The 17,717-nt window shown below is 49.8% G+C and overlaps 1 protein-coding gene across 3 annotated transcripts in view; it reads right to left on the reverse strand.

Annotated features, from left to right (window-relative positions):
- The window catches only part of fus (epithelial splicing regulatory protein fusilli), a 139,771-nt gene that overhangs the window by 5,431 nt on the left and 116,623 nt on the right, over positions 1-17,717 (reverse strand). The window contains exons 10-12 of one of the 3 annotated variants that reach the window (XM_050191582.3): positions 6,954-7,190; positions 5,026-5,218; positions 431-642 (exon numbers count right to left, since the gene is read on the reverse strand). In XM_050191582.3, coding sequence (XP_050047539.1) covers positions 431-642; positions 5,026-5,218; positions 6,954-7,190 — 642 coding nt within the window. Of the gene's footprint in view, positions 1-358; positions 643-5,025; positions 5,219-6,953; positions 7,191-17,717 lie in introns of all 3 variants that reach the window. The other 2 variants (XM_050191580.2, XM_050191584.3) reach the window with 2 other exon arrangements.

The raw sequence follows: 17,717 nt of genomic DNA on the forward strand, positions 1-17,717 counted from the left end.
AGTCGGTAGCAGCCACAATTCCACACACGAAGCGTTAATACAGCCGAGATTAGTAGGAAGATATAAAGAAAAAAAAATGAAACAAACAGCCCGCACACCAGCATCCCCCACGTTCCGACAAACCAATGCACACACATTCACGCCAACGGGACACGCCGCCCGGCACGATGCTAAAGCGCCGCCGCAGCACCTTTTTTTAAAACTGAATGCGCGGTGCCACGCAGCACGATTAGGGCCGCTGCCACGTCCAGGCACACGGCGGACAGTCGACGCTACCAGCGGGGAGCGTGCGCTCAAGAGTGCTGGGGCACCGTGTCCCGCGGCTGAGCCAAGAGAAAAAGAAAGAAAAAGCCCTGACCTCTGGAAAGCCCTGGAAGAAGGTTAGAATGTCCTGGGGCGTGGAGCTATACGGCAGGCCGCGCAAAATTACCATGGTGGGGCCTGCCGAGTGGGGGTAGTACGTGGTTGGGGACACCGGGGGACTCGGGTAGGACCAGTAGAAGATGGGCGGGTAGTAGGTGGACACCCGCGGCGCCAGCGTCGTCATGGTGGCCGCCGGCAGCACGGGCGCCGGGGGCTGCACGTACGGGTAGGCGCCGTACGGCGCAGGCGGCAGCATCGCGCCCGCAGCCGCGGCCGCCGCTGCACACACACACACGCCCCAGAGCGGTCGCAGATCAAGGTGACGCGCGCACACCACAAGCATGCATGCGTGCATACACACAGCTGTGCAGCCGGCAACAAATGAAACCGCGCGCGGGCTCATGGTGCATTCTGCGCCGTGCGACGACGTGCTGGGAAACCGTTCACTCGAGGGCAGTTCCAGGTGAAATGTGAGGGGTTCATGTGCTACCAGTTCCCGAAACACGTACACCCATTGCCAAAAGTTTTAGAGCCCGTTCGGAGTGTTAACCAGAGAGCTCAGTCCGTGCCGTGCACCGCGTCCTCTGTACTGCGTCCCCAACGCTCCAAGAGCGTAGGGAAGCGAAGACGAGAGCTGGTCTTACCCAATATAGCTCAGAGGCGCTTGGTAGTCAGTAGGCCTACTTCGGCGACTCGCTGTGACATTCGGCCAGGCGCCTATTGGAACGCTCTACATATGGGCTCTTCTGACAACGGTTCTACACGTCACCACGACGCAGAATGCACTGAAGGTAGCGCACTCGCATTATTACGCTTCATTCGTTGTCGGTGACACACTTACAACGCGCAAAAGAACACGGACACTTCGGTGACTCCCAACGGATCAGTATAGACAAGGGCTTCCCGACACGATACACTAGAATTATAGTAGCTTTAATTGAACAGGCAAGCCTATTTCATTTTCAGTCCATTCATATTTCTGTTCGACTGCACCCTTTGGCCGACAAGGCTCTATTCGCGTTGCTCCATTACGGACCATGCATGTCATTCTTTACGCATCCCTGCTGTGAAACACTGCTGCTATGGCAAGTTGGCTTTTCGCGAGGATGAATGACAAGTCGCGCGTGAGCGGAATCTACGAGTAGATTTTAAGCAGCTAAGCTATGCATGTGCTCGCGACTTCCCAGAAAAAGAACTCGCAAAAAGAAAAGTAGAACGCGGAGTTTCTTTATGATATCTGAACCAACAAACAATGACACCAAGGAAAACATAGGAGAAATACTTGTACTTACTAATTAAATTAGAGAAACGATAAATTAATGGAAATGAAAGCGGATGAAAAAACAACTTGCCGCAGGTGGGGAGCGATCTCACGTCTTCACATTACGTGTGCGATGCTCAACCAATTGAGTTACCGCGGCGCCGCTTTCCCATCCACTTTCTTGGCTATTAATGGCTCACTACTAGAACTAACACCCTGGGAGTATCAGCCAGCGCCACCACTCACAAACCTTGGCGGCGGATGTGAAACGTCCATAGAAATCCATAAAAATCGGGTCCCTCGGTTAACCCCCTTTCTTCTCGCTTATGATATTTGAGTAACACTGCACGTAATTCTGATTTATAGGGGTGCCACTGGCACGCTTTCGATCGCTATCGAGCCCGATCGGGGTCGAATTTCTCGGTCGCGATTGGCTCCTTCGCGCAAGCCGCGGGAGGAAGCCAATCGCGGTCGAGAATTTCGATCCGGATCGGGCTCGATAGGGATCGAAAATGGCAGCGTGACACCGGTATTACGTAGGCAAGCTATATGGCAAATATTCCCGCAGCCAAACCGACGCGGCGTGTATTGTGAACGACGCCTGACATTACCCCTCTCAAGCGTATCGGCCTTGAGCCGAATATCTGTTCAAGCATAGAATACCGGGTGTCCCAGCTAACTTGAACCAAGGGTTTAAAAATGAAATATTGGGGTCAGGAGAGTGAAACTACCTGCATATTGGTGACAGGCATTTGGCGCACCACAGGAAATTTTTTGTATTGCAATTACTTAACTAGTAATTAAAATAATTTTTTTAAAATTTTTAATATTGACTTTAGACACTAAGTGTGATTCGCAAAGTTGGAGAGCACTTTCAGAAACCCCCATTCCATTATTCGCCATAAAGAAAACCTTACGTGTACCTCTTTTTTCGAGCTCGAAAGAAAGCCCGCGAAATACAAAAAAAACCACGTGACGAGCGCATTCGCGCGCCGCGATCGTGCTGCTCTCAACCGTGCTTTCAGTGAACGAAATCAGCTCCGGTATTCATTCGGCGGCCCCGTTTCAGAGGCAGGCCGATATCTTGGTGGTGGTTTCTTCGGCCGTGTCAGCCAGTTCGCGCGTGACGGTGTAAATTGCAGCGAGTGCGCTGCGCTTTGCAGTCGCGATAAAGACTGCCAAGCTCGAAGTTTTCAAATGAGAGGAGTTTTATTTGCCAGTTGCAAAGAAAATAAAAGTGGCGGTTTATGGCTTGGCTGTGCGGCGATGACAGCCGTGGCATGCGGTTGTCCTGACTCCATTTCATTTCGGTTTCTTACCAATTATAAAAAGTGCTCGAATAGGTCACCTTGTGCGACGATACAGCTATGGCATCTTGTAACCAAATCAGCCGTTGCATTTCGTATGACAGCCTCAGGCATGTTTAAACAGACTTCCGTTATTTTGTCTTTAAGGTCTTGCGGTGTGGAAGTTGGTGTGCTGTACACCTTGTCCTTGATATGACCCCACAAAAAGTAGTCCAGAGGTGTCATATCAGGAGACCTGGCTGGCCAGTTCACGGGACCTAGTCGTCCTATCCATTTCTGCGGGAACGCTGCGTCGAGCCAGGTCCGAGCCTTGGCGCTGCTGTGCGCGGGGGCGCCATCGTGTTGAAACCACAGATTTGTGGCCCTGGCGAGCGGTAGATCCGAAAGGAAGTCGTCAACGGGTCCTCTGAGGATATCATTGGTGTAGCGATCTGCTGTCAGCGTCTGGTCGAAAAACACAGGCCCGATCAAACTACCGTCGAAAAGTCCACACCAAACACTAAATGACCACTGGTACTGGTGCTGCGTCTGTAAAACCCAGTAGGGATTTGAATCGCTCCAGTAATGAGCATTGTGCAGGTTCACCTGTGAATTGCGCGAAAAACTAGCTTCGTCACTCCATATCACTTTGTTCAAAAAATCCGGGTCGTCCTGCATCTTTATCAGAATCCAATTAGCAAAATCGGTCCTGTTTTGGAAGTCCCGTGGCAACAGATTTTGATGAAGCTGTACGTGGTACGGATGCAGGCGGTGTTTGCGCAGTATTCGCCAAACTGATGACCTGGAGACTCCGGTATCCTCGCTCACGCTGCGCACGCTTGCTTGGGGTTCCAGAGCGAACAGCGATAAAATATGCGTCTCGAAGTCCTCGTCAAAAACAGGTGCTCTGTGTCGTGTGGACGTAAAACTGCCCATCCGTCGCAGCGTCTCGAAGGCACGCAGGATCGTTACTGAACTTGGCCGCCTGCCTGGGTGCCATTGTTGCATAAGGTCTGCAGCGCGCCTTCTGTTCCCATGACATGCACCTAGAGCCAGAACCATGTCTGCTTTCTCTTCATTTGTAAACGGCATGTCTGCAGTGCTAGTAATCACTACACCAAAGATTCAGTCTCGCATGAGAGTGGCATAAGAAGAGCACACGACAAACTGTGCTTCACCGCTGCTTCCAGCTTTCAAAATCCTCATTAGGAAACTGCAACACACAGCCGCCAACACCTCGCGGCGAAACATTATTCCCTGTATTTCTCTTTTGCTTCTGAGTGACAAAGCAGACTCGCCATCTCAGTATCTTATCAGATTGGGACTAAGTCGTCGTCGCCGGGTGCCAACTAGCTGACGCGGACGAAAAACCCCCGCCAAGATATCGGCCTGCCGCTGCAACGGGGCCGTCGAATAAAGGCCGGAGCTGATTTCGTTCACTGAAAGCACGGTTGAGAGCAGCACGATCGCGACGCGCAAATGTGCTCGTCACGTGATTTTTTTTGTATTTCGCGGGCTTTCTTTCGAGCTCGGAAAAAGAGGTACACGTAAGGTTTTCTTTATGGCGAATAATGGAATGCGGGTTTCTGAAAGTGCTCTCCAACTTTGCGAATCACATTTAGTGTCTAAAGTCAATATTAAAAAATTTAAAAAAATTATCTTAATTACTAGTTAAGTAATTGCGATACAAAAAATTTCCCGTGGTGCGCCAAATGCCTATCACCAATATGCAGTTAGTTTCACTCTCCTGACTCCAATATTTCATTTTTAAACCCTTGGTTCAAGTTAGCTGGGACACCCGGTATATGTATACACTGCTCCAGCAAGGTGACGCAGTCGCCTTTCCCTCGTATGCTCGTACGCTACACGTAGCCGGAGAATGCGCGTTGCCCAGTTATGACAGCGGGCATAAAAAAAAAAAAAAAAAAAAAAGACTGAGCGCTGACGGTCGTTCAGGCGCGGAAAAAAAAAAACAGCAGTACGGCGAGACGCTCGGCTGCAGTGGCTGTTCCGAGGGCTGGACACAAAGTGCACGCGGGCCTCGGAGTCGCCGTCGTATAGCAAGCGCGCGTGCTCGCACAGAATGCGCGGGGAGGGGCGCGCTCGAGGGCTCACCTGGAGATAGCAAGGGCCTTTGTACTGGGATTCCCCCGGTGAGCACCAAATTCATGTCGTCGATGGAGCACTGAAAAACCTCGATGTAGCGCGGCTTCTTGCCCATAATGTAGCGGTGGTGGCGCTGGAGGGCCGCGAGGAAAGCCGAGTCCTCCGAGTCCATCTGTATGAAGGCCTCGCCGGATGGCTGGCCCTGGAGGTGAACACACGAGCGCTCTGCAAAGGCCTCTCTGCACGCGCTCGCTCACAGCCAATTAGGCGCGGCTGCTGCAAAAGCAACGCCGGTATGCATCCCTCGTTTGAGGCGAGCTTTTCCCATTCCCTGAATTAGGTTGGCGCTTCGACCGGCAATGCGCAGAAATGTCAACCGTGAATCCATGCCGGTGCAGTATTACGCGTCCTGCGCGAAGAGGCGTACAAGTCGTCGACTTCCGCAACGCCGAAAAAAATCTTTGGGGTGGGATTGTTAAATTCGAAACAAGGTAACTCGAAGTAAATGTGCTGAATTCAGGCCACTTGCTCGTTTGTAGCCGAGGCTCATTTACGTATTTACTCACTCGGCACGCAACATTTTTTTTTTTTTTGAAGAAAACAGAATATTTTACGTTGTGCATCGCGCAGTTCGAATAAACCTGTTCGGAGCGTTCGTGGATGTTTATAATACCCAATGCAAGCCTACAGTATTCGCCGACTTTCGTGGGGAAGAACGGTCCCCACGAAACTCAGCTAAGTCATCCTCGCCATAGCTGGCGCACTGAGCATGCACAGGTGACATTGCTTTTTTTTTTTTCGCATTGTTATTGCGATACCATACTGTTATACAATCACGGCACGCGCCTAGCTGCTGGCTAAGTCTGTAGGCGTAGAATGGTGACTGCCCAAACTCAGGCACGAACCAGATGCCTATTCCCGATAAGTGCATGTCTTGGTCGCGTAAACAATTTCAAACGCACTGCACACGCAAGACAGCTGTCGTTTTTAGCACAATTTCTGTCCCATTGCACGGGACGATTGCAGAAAAATTAAAAGCATACAGCACGAGCAGATTCTTACTGTCGTTACGCATATGACGGTTAAAACACATGTAAGTGCAGGAGTCCGAATGACCAGAGGCATGAACGCAGACGTACTCCAATCGCTAGAACATTTGGGTGCAGAAACAAATGACGTTTGTTTTCAGGGGAAGAAAGCGTTTTCGAATAAGAAACTGACAAAACATGACCGTTCCCAGTATTTCGTACCAAATCTGATTTATTAATTTATTCTACGAAATAAAAGATTGAGAGTGGTGGAAAGTGGTGCAGTAACCTTGCATAGCGCAGTAACCCTGAGTGCAGTAACCTCAATTGTACTCTGCGCAGATGATGGATTGTGGCAAAAGTTAATCGCAACATTTTATATGAGGCGTTTCCACCACCAAGTATTTACCATGCGGCTTCCGGTCTCCTCTAGCGTTATTCGCATCACTTCTTTTCATTTTATCTTTAATTACAGAGAACAAGCGTTTATAGTGTACAAGGACAGTACATTGTTTCAAGCAGATGATCACCGCTTGCGATACACCACGATTGACTGAGCTATAAAACATTTTAAACGGCATATTTAGCACTCATGCAGGCGTGAAGATATGGACCCAGATTTACAAAATGACTTGTACTATACGTAAGAACTGTTCGCCAAAACGACAGCCAGTCAATCGCTTCGGTGACTGTCACCGTTCACTGACAGAAGGTTCTAACGGACAAAAAAGCACTGCCAATATGTCCGTTGGCTCCATTGTTAGAAAGACGAAAAAAAAAATGTGATAACGCAGCAGGAGAAAGGAGTGCTACGTTTAAGCCGTGCGTGCGGCATAGCCTATTTTATACCGGCAGCCGCGTCGTCCCAACGCCAGCATGGCAAGAGGAGGGCGTGCTGCGATAGCCCACCTGTGCGTTGTAGACCATGTGCACGCCCTGGTAGACGATGGCCTGTGAGTGCTCTCCCAGGAACTCGAGTATGGTCTCGACCTGCGCCTCGTACGGCAGCCCGCGCAGCCGGATGCAGTCCTTGCGCGACGAGCGCGACGGCAGCATCTGCTGCGGCAGCAGCGGCACCTGGGGCAGCGACGCGATCAGCGGCTGCGCCGTGTCGTACGTCCGCGGGTCCATGGTGCGGTTCAGAACCTGCGTGGTGCATCGACAGTGTGCCCGCCGCTTGTCACTCCAGTACGCGCTACAACAACTACTATACAGTCAGGCATATACACGCAAACGTATACTGTGCGCGTTGCGACAAATTCGGAGATGTTCTAGGAAAATATACGAGGAGGTAAAAAAGGTCTCTCGAACTATAGCGTGGAAATCGCGGCGGAGCAAGCGGCCGTTCTCTTTGGATGCTCGGGATCTCTGTATGGAATGGAATGGAAAAACTTTATTTCTCTATATCTCAGAGAGATTGGCGGTGGGCCGGTGTCTTCATGTCTCGAGTCCTGGCCGCTTCACAAGGTCGGCGCCCCTATTCCAGGGCACCGCTGAGTCTTGCTGCCTCGCAGGCGTGCTGCACAATTGCCCGTTGGGCTGCGAGCTCGCTGCTGGTGAGCAGACCCTCCCATTGTTCTGCACTTGGGTTATTTACTTTATGGAATGCGAAATTACGCTTGCATTCCCACGTGATGTGGTATAACGTGGGGGTTGTCCCGCACCACGGGCATGTATCCCTGTACTGGGTAGGGAACATTTTGTGTAATGTGTGTGAATCTCTCAACGGTGTAGTGGAAAAGAAAATAGAATATTTTGTGTGTGCCTGTGTGGGGAGGGGGGCTTCTTGAGTGAGAGTAAAAGAACAGCGGACGATAAACAAACGCACGGCTGGCTAATGCCGGCATACATACGGCGCAACCATTGGCCTGTGCCTGCTCCTGGACGGCCAGTGTTCTCCAGTTCTCATTGTGCAGTGAGAATGGGGGAACACAAACGGCTTCAAGTCCCATGCTTTTCGAAACACGCAGGTGTGCTGTGCCACAGATAATGAAGACCACATTTTGTGTGTATTTGGGGAGAGGACGGGGAAGGGAGATTTCTCCGATGTCCCAAGCAGCCCCCTTCCCCTTGGGGGGGGGGGGGGGGGGGGGGCGCTTTTTCTTAGAGCATCTGCAAGATACCCAAATCCTTTCACAGTATTCCACACTAGAAGCGTTAGAAAAGCGAGCAGGGGTGATTCCCCAGCCCGGCTCCAACGTTTCAGTCGGAGGACTTGTCTTCTTCAAGGCATTCACAAGGCCACGTCGATAAGACCTTGACGACCACAAGTCGTTTTCTAAAAAACGCACGCACCGGATTAATAATCTGCTCTTGCTCACCCCTATATTTCTTATATTCCCGCATGTTCACAGCAACCGTGGATGTTGACACGCCAGAGATAATAGTATGCTATTTTACAATCGCGCGGCTGCGCAGAGTACCTCCTGGCTCACGTTTCTCCCTTACTGTGTATGCACAACGATGCGCGGCTGCGAAGACGCAAGTGTACACTACAGCTGCGCAGAACGCAGAAGGAAACAACAACATATGTCTCATCTTTGCGTGATTAAAAAAAAAATAAGAAAAAGAAAAACGAGAGCGCAAGACTGAAAATGCAGACACGCAGGATGACGCTATCCAGTCTGCATTCGCATACCTCTGTTCTCGTTTTCTCCGTGTATTCATCCAATTTTTTTGTTGCTTTGTTTCGTATTTTTGCGCGTTGCCTTCTGCGAACATAAATTTCCTTCGGCCAGTGAAATGAAATGACATGAACTATGTATTTTTTTACCTTATTAGGCTGAATTCTACCGCTAGTCTTGCGCTGCTTAGATGCTCAATACACTAACTTTATTATAACGGTGCAATTTCACAGGTAAGCGGCTCTTTTTTACCGAAAATAATGGAAATGTTCGCGCAGGTTTTGATGTTAAGGTTATTTTTCGTCGAGTCTCGAGGTGATGAAAATTCAAACCCATAGCTTCAGCGACAGGCGTCATGTTATACGTGCTTAACATAACTGGTGCCGCAGTTACGTATTTCTTGCCTTCTGTGAATTCCACTCCGATTCACGTAAAGTTCCGGCCTCATATCAGCATCATGTAAGTCAAATTACCATTATTAAGGGCATATCATTACACGGAACAATGTGTAGGACACCTATAGATGTGAATATGGGGCCGCTTTATAAAAGTTACCGTTTTTATAATGCGCCACTCGACAGCTCAAAGTTTCTTCGCCCGCACTATATACACTGGCTACAATATTAACAAAACGGAGTGGACTGAGCAGGAGTCAAACGAGTCGCCAAAATATAGGCATGCTTAAAAAAAAACTTAAGTTGTCACGAGAGTATAAACAAATAAATAAAATACACGACGGAATATGTTCAGCCCTTCTTGTCGCCTACAGCGCCAGCCTCGTATAGAAGAGCTTTCGCTTCTCATTGTATTATGTTTTTCCTGTCGCCGCATCTGCAGCTGGGCGACCGGCTGGGCGGATTTCGTGAATCGCGTCGTCCACCTAACAGGGCTCCGTGAAGGTGCATCACCAAACGCAGTATATTTTCGTTCTTCAGTTATCGTTTCAAGTACGACTTCTACTTGTGAAGTGACGATTACTGCAAGACTGAATTTGACGGGAATGCAGAAAATTATTTCACATGCCTGCCAGGCCGAACGAACACTAGCGCGACCTCTCGCATTGTTTCAGAAATCGTCAACGACGGCGAAAGCCGGGGCTAAGAAACGTACTGGGCGAATTTCGTTTCGCCCACGTGGCCGCCGTAGTGCATGAGCTCTAAATCGAGCACAAACGACCCGGTGAAGATCGCGCTACGACGACCCTCATTTTCGCCAAAGAAACGCTCGCTCGTAATCACCGTAGCGTCGCACGCATGCGCACAGGCGCCGGCAAGCCTGCGACACTGGTGTGCCCAGGGCAAGTTCGCGTACCGCGTGAACTAAATAAGGGGTAAGCCAGCTGCACGTCGGTACGCCACGGAGTCTACGTGTCCGGTCTTCCTCGCGATCGCTTTGGCGGCGCATCACGAGACCGCCGGGTGCCCGCTTTCGCACCGGTGACGACGGCCTGCCCGAGGGGCGCGTAGGCGACGCGTGGCGCTCGAAGCCGAGAAGCGCTGGCCACAGCAACGCGAGGGCCGCACCTGCTGGCCGCCGTCGCGCTGGTGCTGCAACGTGGCCGTGCGCGCGAGGGGTCCCGACAGCTGTGACCTTCGCGGCTGCGCCGTGCTCGTCGGCGGCAGGTCGAGCGCGGTCGCGACGCGCGTTTTTACTCACGATGCAGCAGCGGGTGAAGCGGCAGCCGGGGTCCGGGCGCTACCACGCAGGCGGCATGGGTGTACGCACGAACGACGCAGCCTCGAGGGGAGCCCGCTTCCACGAAGCGACTGCCGATGCCGAACAAAGGCACGCAGCAGGCGCCTGCAAAACTGACGACCGCGCCAGCTGCGCCGCTCCTCAAGACAATGCCGCCGAAGCACGCGGACCGCTTGCACAGCGGACTCACGGCGCTGTCCGCGCGCGTATCACCGACCGCGGTGTGCCGTGTTTTGCTGGCCGCCATCGGCGGCGGCGACGAGGACGACAACGGGTGCGCTAGGACACCGATCACTCCTGCAGGCCTGCGTTTCGCGTATTCATTTTTTTTTTGCTTTTCTTTTGCAGTCTTGCTGCGCGCATCTCTGGTGCCGCTGTGCTTGACCTCGCACTGGCTGCCTCACTGGTACGAATGCCTCACTGGAAATGGGCGGATTGAACCGCGCCCGCAATGCTAACAGTTTCTCATCTAATATAGAAAGAAAGAAAGGAAGATAGAAAAGGAAACCGCAGGAAAACGAAAAAAAAGAACACGTCTACCAGGCTTTTTTTTTTTTTACTTAAAAAAATAATCATAGATAGTGAAGCTCGCGTTTCATGCAGCGACAGTTCCTCTCAACCAGATCGGCAGCGTCATCTCGACATGACCGCCTGGTCGTCACCCCGAGCACAGCGTATCAAACGGGGCCCGATGTCACGGCCGCGATGTGCCCGCGAGAGCACCCATCGCGAAGTGCCACGTCGCGGACCAAGCACGGCGCCCTATCTAAGAACGCGTGGCGGCTGGGCCGATGTGGCAACAGGTGGCTTCTCGCTGGTGGCGCGTAAAGCGCCCGCCAACCACACTCACGTTTCTCGGTTGCAGCAACGAACGGCTTCTCCGGGGGTCGGTCGCGCCGCCTTTGGGAGGCCCAGCACTTGACCTGCTAGCGCCGACGTGTACCGACCGTCTCGGTGCTCGAAACAGTGAAAAGAACGGCAGCCCCCGGCGGCGCGAGCAGCGCGGGCTCGAACGCCAGACGTTGCGCGTGACCAAGACATCAAAACGAAGGGCCCTCCCCACCGCGTCTCCTTTTGCTTGTTATTTGCTCGTACGCGTGGGCGCGCCTGCGCGCGCACTCGGCGCCCTGGCTCCTTTCGGTGTTCCATCACCTGCGCTCGAGCTCGCGAGCACTGTCACCGTGGGCGCCGCAACGCTTACGACCGAACGCCACCCGCTGCCGGCACACCAGCTCCCTCGCACTAAACCCTGACTTACGCCCGTGGCGGAGTTGTTTCGGCAATCCCTGCCGCCCACTGAAAAGGATACACACAAGAACCGGAGACAATGCAGCTACTGCTTCCGTCTAAGACTACCAGGACAGCTGGGAAACGTGCTGTCTCTACCCATACTGCTGCGGTAAAGCGAGTACGGAGATGTCGCATGATGGCTCGCATGATAGACGTGCGGTGCATAGGGACGGTAGTATAGGTATCGTTACTTTGCATGGGGAGAATATACGCAGCAACACTATGTATGCATCACTAAATCAGTGTCATGCGCACTACACTACTGTCACTACACCTACACTCGTAAGCAAAATTACGCACTTTTGGGTCGTATCTTGCCGCACAACAATAATCGTCATCTGCCTTGCTTGCGTTTCCTCTTTCTATTCCCCGTTTCCCTCACCTCCCCCCAGTGTAGGGTAGCAAACGGGACGCTCGTCTGGTTGATCTCCCTGCATTTCCTCTCTTTGCTATCTCTCTCTCTCTCTCTCTCTCTTGAAAAGCTGCGCTCGCTACGTTCCTGTCGAGAATGCTCTGTCATAACGTGACTTGGAAGTACCGGGCTCGCCGCGTTAAAGAAAGGAAATGCGGACAAGGCAGATGACGATTATCGTTGTGTGGCAAAAGGGTGCAATTTTGCTTACGAGTGTACAGTCTAAGTTTACACCCTTTGAGTCGTATCTTGCCACACAACGATAAACGTCATCTGTCTTGTCCGCATTTTCTTTCTTTAACGCTGCGAGCCCAGTACTTCCCAGTCACGAACGGCATGCGCGTTATCAGCATGACATAGCATTGTCGACAGCAAAGTAGCGGGCGCGGCGTTTTCAAGAAAGAAAACGCAAGCAAGGCAGATTATCGTTGTGTGCACTCTCAGCCCTTTGGGGTGTATATCTGCCACACAACAATAATCGTCATCGGTCTTTTGCGTTTCCTTTCTTGAAAACGCCACGCCCGCTACTTTCCTGTCGGAAACGCTAGAGAATTTAAGTGCGTCCGGTATTCCAGCAAGCGTGGGCGGTTTGCCGGTTGAGCGGGCCCCGTAAACGTGAGTGGCCAGATTGATGGCACCAGCTGGTGGCGCAAAGCTCAACCACATAAACACCAAAGCTAACTACTACATTCTGCTTAGCTGCTGGTATAAATTTTCGACAACGGCGTAATCATGTTCACAATTACGCCGCTGCCGAAAATTTGCACCAGCAGCGAAGCAGGATATAGTGGGTTACTGCAGTTTTAGTTCCGTGTTTGTCTGGTTGAACTCTACGCCACCAGGCGGCCCCACCGCTCCGGCCGCTCACGTTTACGCCCCCGCAAATCCGGCAATCCGCCCAAACCGCCCCCGTTTGCCGGAATAGCGGACAGGCTAAACGTCTTTGCTATGTCATGCTGATAACGCGCATGCCGTTCGTTACTGGGAAGTACCGGGCTCGCAGCGTTAAAGAAAGGAAATACGGACAAGACAGATAACGTTTATTGTTGTGTGGCAAGATACAACCCAAAGGGTGTAAACGTTTTAAGAGTGTACTCCTTAAAAAATTTACAACCTTTGGGGCTTATCTTGTCCCACAACGATAATCGTCATTTGTCTTGCCCGTATTTTCTTTAACGCTGCGAGCCCGGTACTTCCCAGTCACGAACGACTTGCGCGCTATCAGGATGACACAGCATTCTCAACAGGAAGGTAGCAAGCGCCGAATTTTCAAGAGAGGGAACGCAAGCAAGACTATCGTAGGACAAATGTACACCCCAGGGGGTGCAACTCTTGGGAGTGTACATTTCGAAACCCATGCATCACTAGCTCTCTCACTCTCGAAAGACGTTATCTATAGAGTACACGTCGCTGCTGCTGCTGCTGCGAGTAAGTGTTCGCAGGGACTGACGACGAGCGAAGCAGTGGCCGAACGATGCTCGCTTTTGCAAGCCACTCCCTGCGATCGACGCAAGGGGTGGTAGAATTCTTTCCGCTTGCGGCGGCAACGCGCGCGGTTCCTGTTTGGCGTCAGTGAGGTGCGACCGCGGTGACCGTGACGGTCTGCGTCACATTTAAGTATGTCTCCGAGAGAAAGTACCTTGTGTTGATATGTATACTATCGATGGCGAAAACAACCTGTTCTGCCGCGAAGTATTTCAAGGCCCGTATTAACAACAACAACAAAAAAAAAGATACGCTAGAACTGTTCGTGAGAGGAAATACCAGCCAGTCGTGTTATTGCACATAGTATATTAGCGAAGGTGGTCGGCCAATAAATAAATAAAAGGAAAAAACCAGCATTTACGAACTAAAATCTGAATGCGGCCTCAGGTGTGCGCCTCGGTGCACGTGGCTGAAGTCGTATATTGCTGTTATCTTAAGCATCCTGTTCACAACTATTTCTGAGTACTTGCGCTAGGTATTGCGACTTATTCGGCTGGCAAAGTATGTGATGGTAACCATAACTGTCTAGAATCTTTAGGGAGTGGCCACTGGAAGCTTTCCTGATTTCCGTAACTTTGGTACGAAATCTCCGAGCATGGTATCGTACGGATGCCTTGAATTCAATACATTCGGGTTAATGCTGACATGCTTTCTGGTTAAAACTATATGCTCCAATGGCGAAAGCACACCACGCAATACGAGAAAAGCTAAAGAAAAAAAACGGATAGCTGTCACACACCAACCTCATTTGTAGCATTTCAGACCTTGTCGACATTTCCTCCGTCTGTGCTAGTCGTAGGCCTGATAACATCTGTAAAAGGTCACCGACCAAAGAGACTCTACCCTTATGGCTTTAAAACGGCGACGCCTATATTACAACTGGTTGTGAGTCTTCACAGCTCGATCCTTGTACAAAGGAAAGCTAGCTCAGAAAAAAGAATTATTAGGGGGGAAAGAAACAAAGAAAAGCTGCACGAGCAAGTCTAGACGGGGTTTTCAGCTCTGTCACAGCAAAGACGGAAGAGCATTTTACATTTTCACCCATTTAGAAAGAAAGGTGCGTAGAATAGACTACGGCACGACAAGCAGCACAGACACGATTTAGAAGAAAGGTTAGCTAGAAGTATCCCAGCGCGTAAAACATCAAAAGGTTCCAGCGTAACCGCAAAATATCCGTCTTTTCAAAGCTGCATAATAAGCAGCGGCCGAATCCTCGAAGCTTTTCGTTCGTAAGTGCTGTTTACCATCGGCCAGCCGCTTTCGATAATAATATACCCGACATCACGTTTGGCGTCTGCTATTGAGCATACTTCTGGAGTAAGAGCCGTTTTGTGAATGCTCTTGGTAAAGGAATGTGGGTTGGTAATTCGCGATCGTCTGCCCAAATATTTCTTGTGTGGGGACAAATGGGAAACAGCACTTACGAAGGAATGACTGTGATTTCAGCCTCTGAAATTAGGAGAAAAAGAATTGAACTCCGAAATAATGCATCCTGGTTGGTCATTCGTGCATACATCGGCTAATGGAAACGAGGCCCGTCACGCGTTCAGTCATATCTGGGTCTTCAAAGGGACGCTAAAGAGAAACACTGAATTAGTTTAGGTTGATAAAGTATGCTTTCAAATATTCATTTTCTATTTATATCGTGGTAAGATGATGACTAACCCGCCACGGTAGTCCAGTCGCTATGGGGTTGCGCTGCCGAGCTCGAGGTCGCAGGTTCGATCCCGCCCACAGCGGCCGCAATTCGATGGAGGCAGAATGCAAGAACGCTCGTGGACTTAGATTTAGCTGCACATTAAAGAACTCCAGGCGGTAAAATTAATCCGGAGTGCTCCAACGCCGCTATGGTGGTTATGCCACGTAAATCCCAGAATTTAATTAATTATAATTGATTATTAGCAGAGAAAATAGAAGTCAAAGTTCCCATTCTTTGAATTTCGCGTTGAAACTCCAAAGCCGGTGCGTCAGTGTGACGTCACAGATTTCAAAGCATCTTCTTTAATTTGGACCCCTGTGGTTGAGTAAATGTTCTTCAATATTGCTAAGTTTAGTGTTTGGCTCTCGTGTAGGATGCACTGTATAGTCCACATCTCCCAAAACAAATTAACTTGGCTCGAGCAGACGTCGTGAAAATCTACGACGTCACGGAGAGGTGATGCGGGAACTTGACGGCGGCATCGCCACCAGCGACTTTCGTTTTCGCGCATTTTCTAGCTTATAAAGCCTCCTCTCGCACTAAGAGAGGCTATTGTGGCATTGTGGAAAGGTACTTTATCAAATACAGCTCAGAATAGGCTACGAATGAGTATTCTACAGTCTAATGTTACTCCGCATGCTCAGTCATATAGTGTACTGCGGACACTACAACCTGCGGACACAGCCAACCCGAAGGTAAAGACGAATAATAGCACTTCTACAGCACGGTAAGACCATTGCGAAGCGGTTAGCATAAGGAGAAGGAGGGGGAGGGTGTGCTGTTGTGCGAGCGAGATACTGTCGTTTTACTGTCGTGCTCATGAGGAAGCTCGTACTGAGTACTGTCTGACTTCAGTTTTGCAACTACAACATGCCCGATTAATTTTAAAACTAAATTCCACTAAATTTCTACAAACTTCCACTAAATTTATTTAGTGGAAGTTTGTCAATGAATAACCGTACTGAGGAGTTACCGTGGAAATAGCGACATCCGTCGCTGATATACGTATGTAGCTTGGTCTATCAAATTATAATTCCGTCTCAAATCCCTTACTTTAACAATCTGACACAGTCACCGCAGAAATACGCTGGTGTATATACCACCCGCCTTTTCAAAAATTAGTTTGAACAAATTAAGAAATATATAACACGGAGCATACAGCGCAATTCCGCCAGTTCGAGTTGATTACCAGAAGAGGCGGACATAGCTCGCACGACAAATCAGAATGTCTAGGTAGCCAATTGAAATGATTCAATAATTAAATTTTTAATTACTCCTTCTAGAGCACATGCAGTTTCGTAACTGAAGCTCAGAAGTAGCAAAGACGTGCTTGGTTAACAAAAGTCATAGGACTAGATGCGTTACTAAACACATTTAAGTTACAGTTCAGTTTTCTTCAAGCAGTTCGTGACGCAAATCCACATACTGTATATATAAACAAGAAGAAAAGGGGTTAACCTAGGGGCCCGGTTTTTATTAAGCATTCCATAAGAAGCCAACAAACATTGACACCAAGGACAACATAGGTGAAATTACTTGTACTTACTAAATGAATCAAAGAAATGATAAATTAATGGAAATTAAAGAGGATGAAAAAACAACTTGCCGCAGGTGGGGAACAATCCCACGTGATCGGATTACGCGTGCGATGCTCTATCTAACAAGTCGATTAAGTTATCATTTATTTAATTCATTTATTAAGTACAAGTAATTTCCCCTATGTTGTCCTTGGTGGTATATTTATATATATATATATATATATATATATATATATATATATATATATATATGGTACTAGTTTGGGTCCCGGCTATGGAAATAAAGGTGTACTTGAGGTATTCGAGAATGGGATGCGCATAGAGCACCCTGCGCACATGACCTGCGTGTGTGGAAGACGCAACTCCATTGCGGTCGGGAATATCGTTTGCGAGAAGAAAATAATGTTAAACGATTGCTTTCTTTTTTTTTTGGGGGGGGGGGGGGGGGGCAGTCTAGAGACAGAGCAAAGCGCAGCGCAGGGGCAATATGAATTGACGTGGAAGATGACGGGGTTTCCCGCAATAATTTTCTTCCAGCGCAGTCAGTGCAGAGAAGACAGTGTCATGTGATTATTCGTGGAAATGTGGGCGGCGAAAAGAAGGAGTCGGCGCATTTCGATGCACTTGCATCAAGTGGCTTAGCACTGTAGTTCGCTGCCACTCCAGGAATGTGGCTCATTCGATCAGTAGCCATCGTCTGTTCTCATAAATTCATGAGGCTAAATGAAGGATGGCTGGGGAAATAAAGGAACAGGAAAGTATAAGAGGTCTTTAGAACGCCACTGTACGTTCACTTCAGCACGTAGGCGAGTAACATGTGGCCCAGGTGTTCACGAGAAGATTATATAGCGTTTCGGGCAGTTTATTCACTAAGTTGAAAAAGTGTTGCGGGGATCCCTTAAGGATTAGAAGATATGTCATCTCACAAAC

Source organism: Dermacentor andersoni, chromosome 1, assembly GCF_023375885.2.
Source record: "Dermacentor andersoni chromosome 1, qqDerAnde1_hic_scaffold, whole genome shotgun sequence".
Classification (NCBI taxonomy): Eukaryota; Metazoa; Arthropoda; class Arachnida; order Ixodida; family Ixodidae; genus Dermacentor; species Dermacentor andersoni.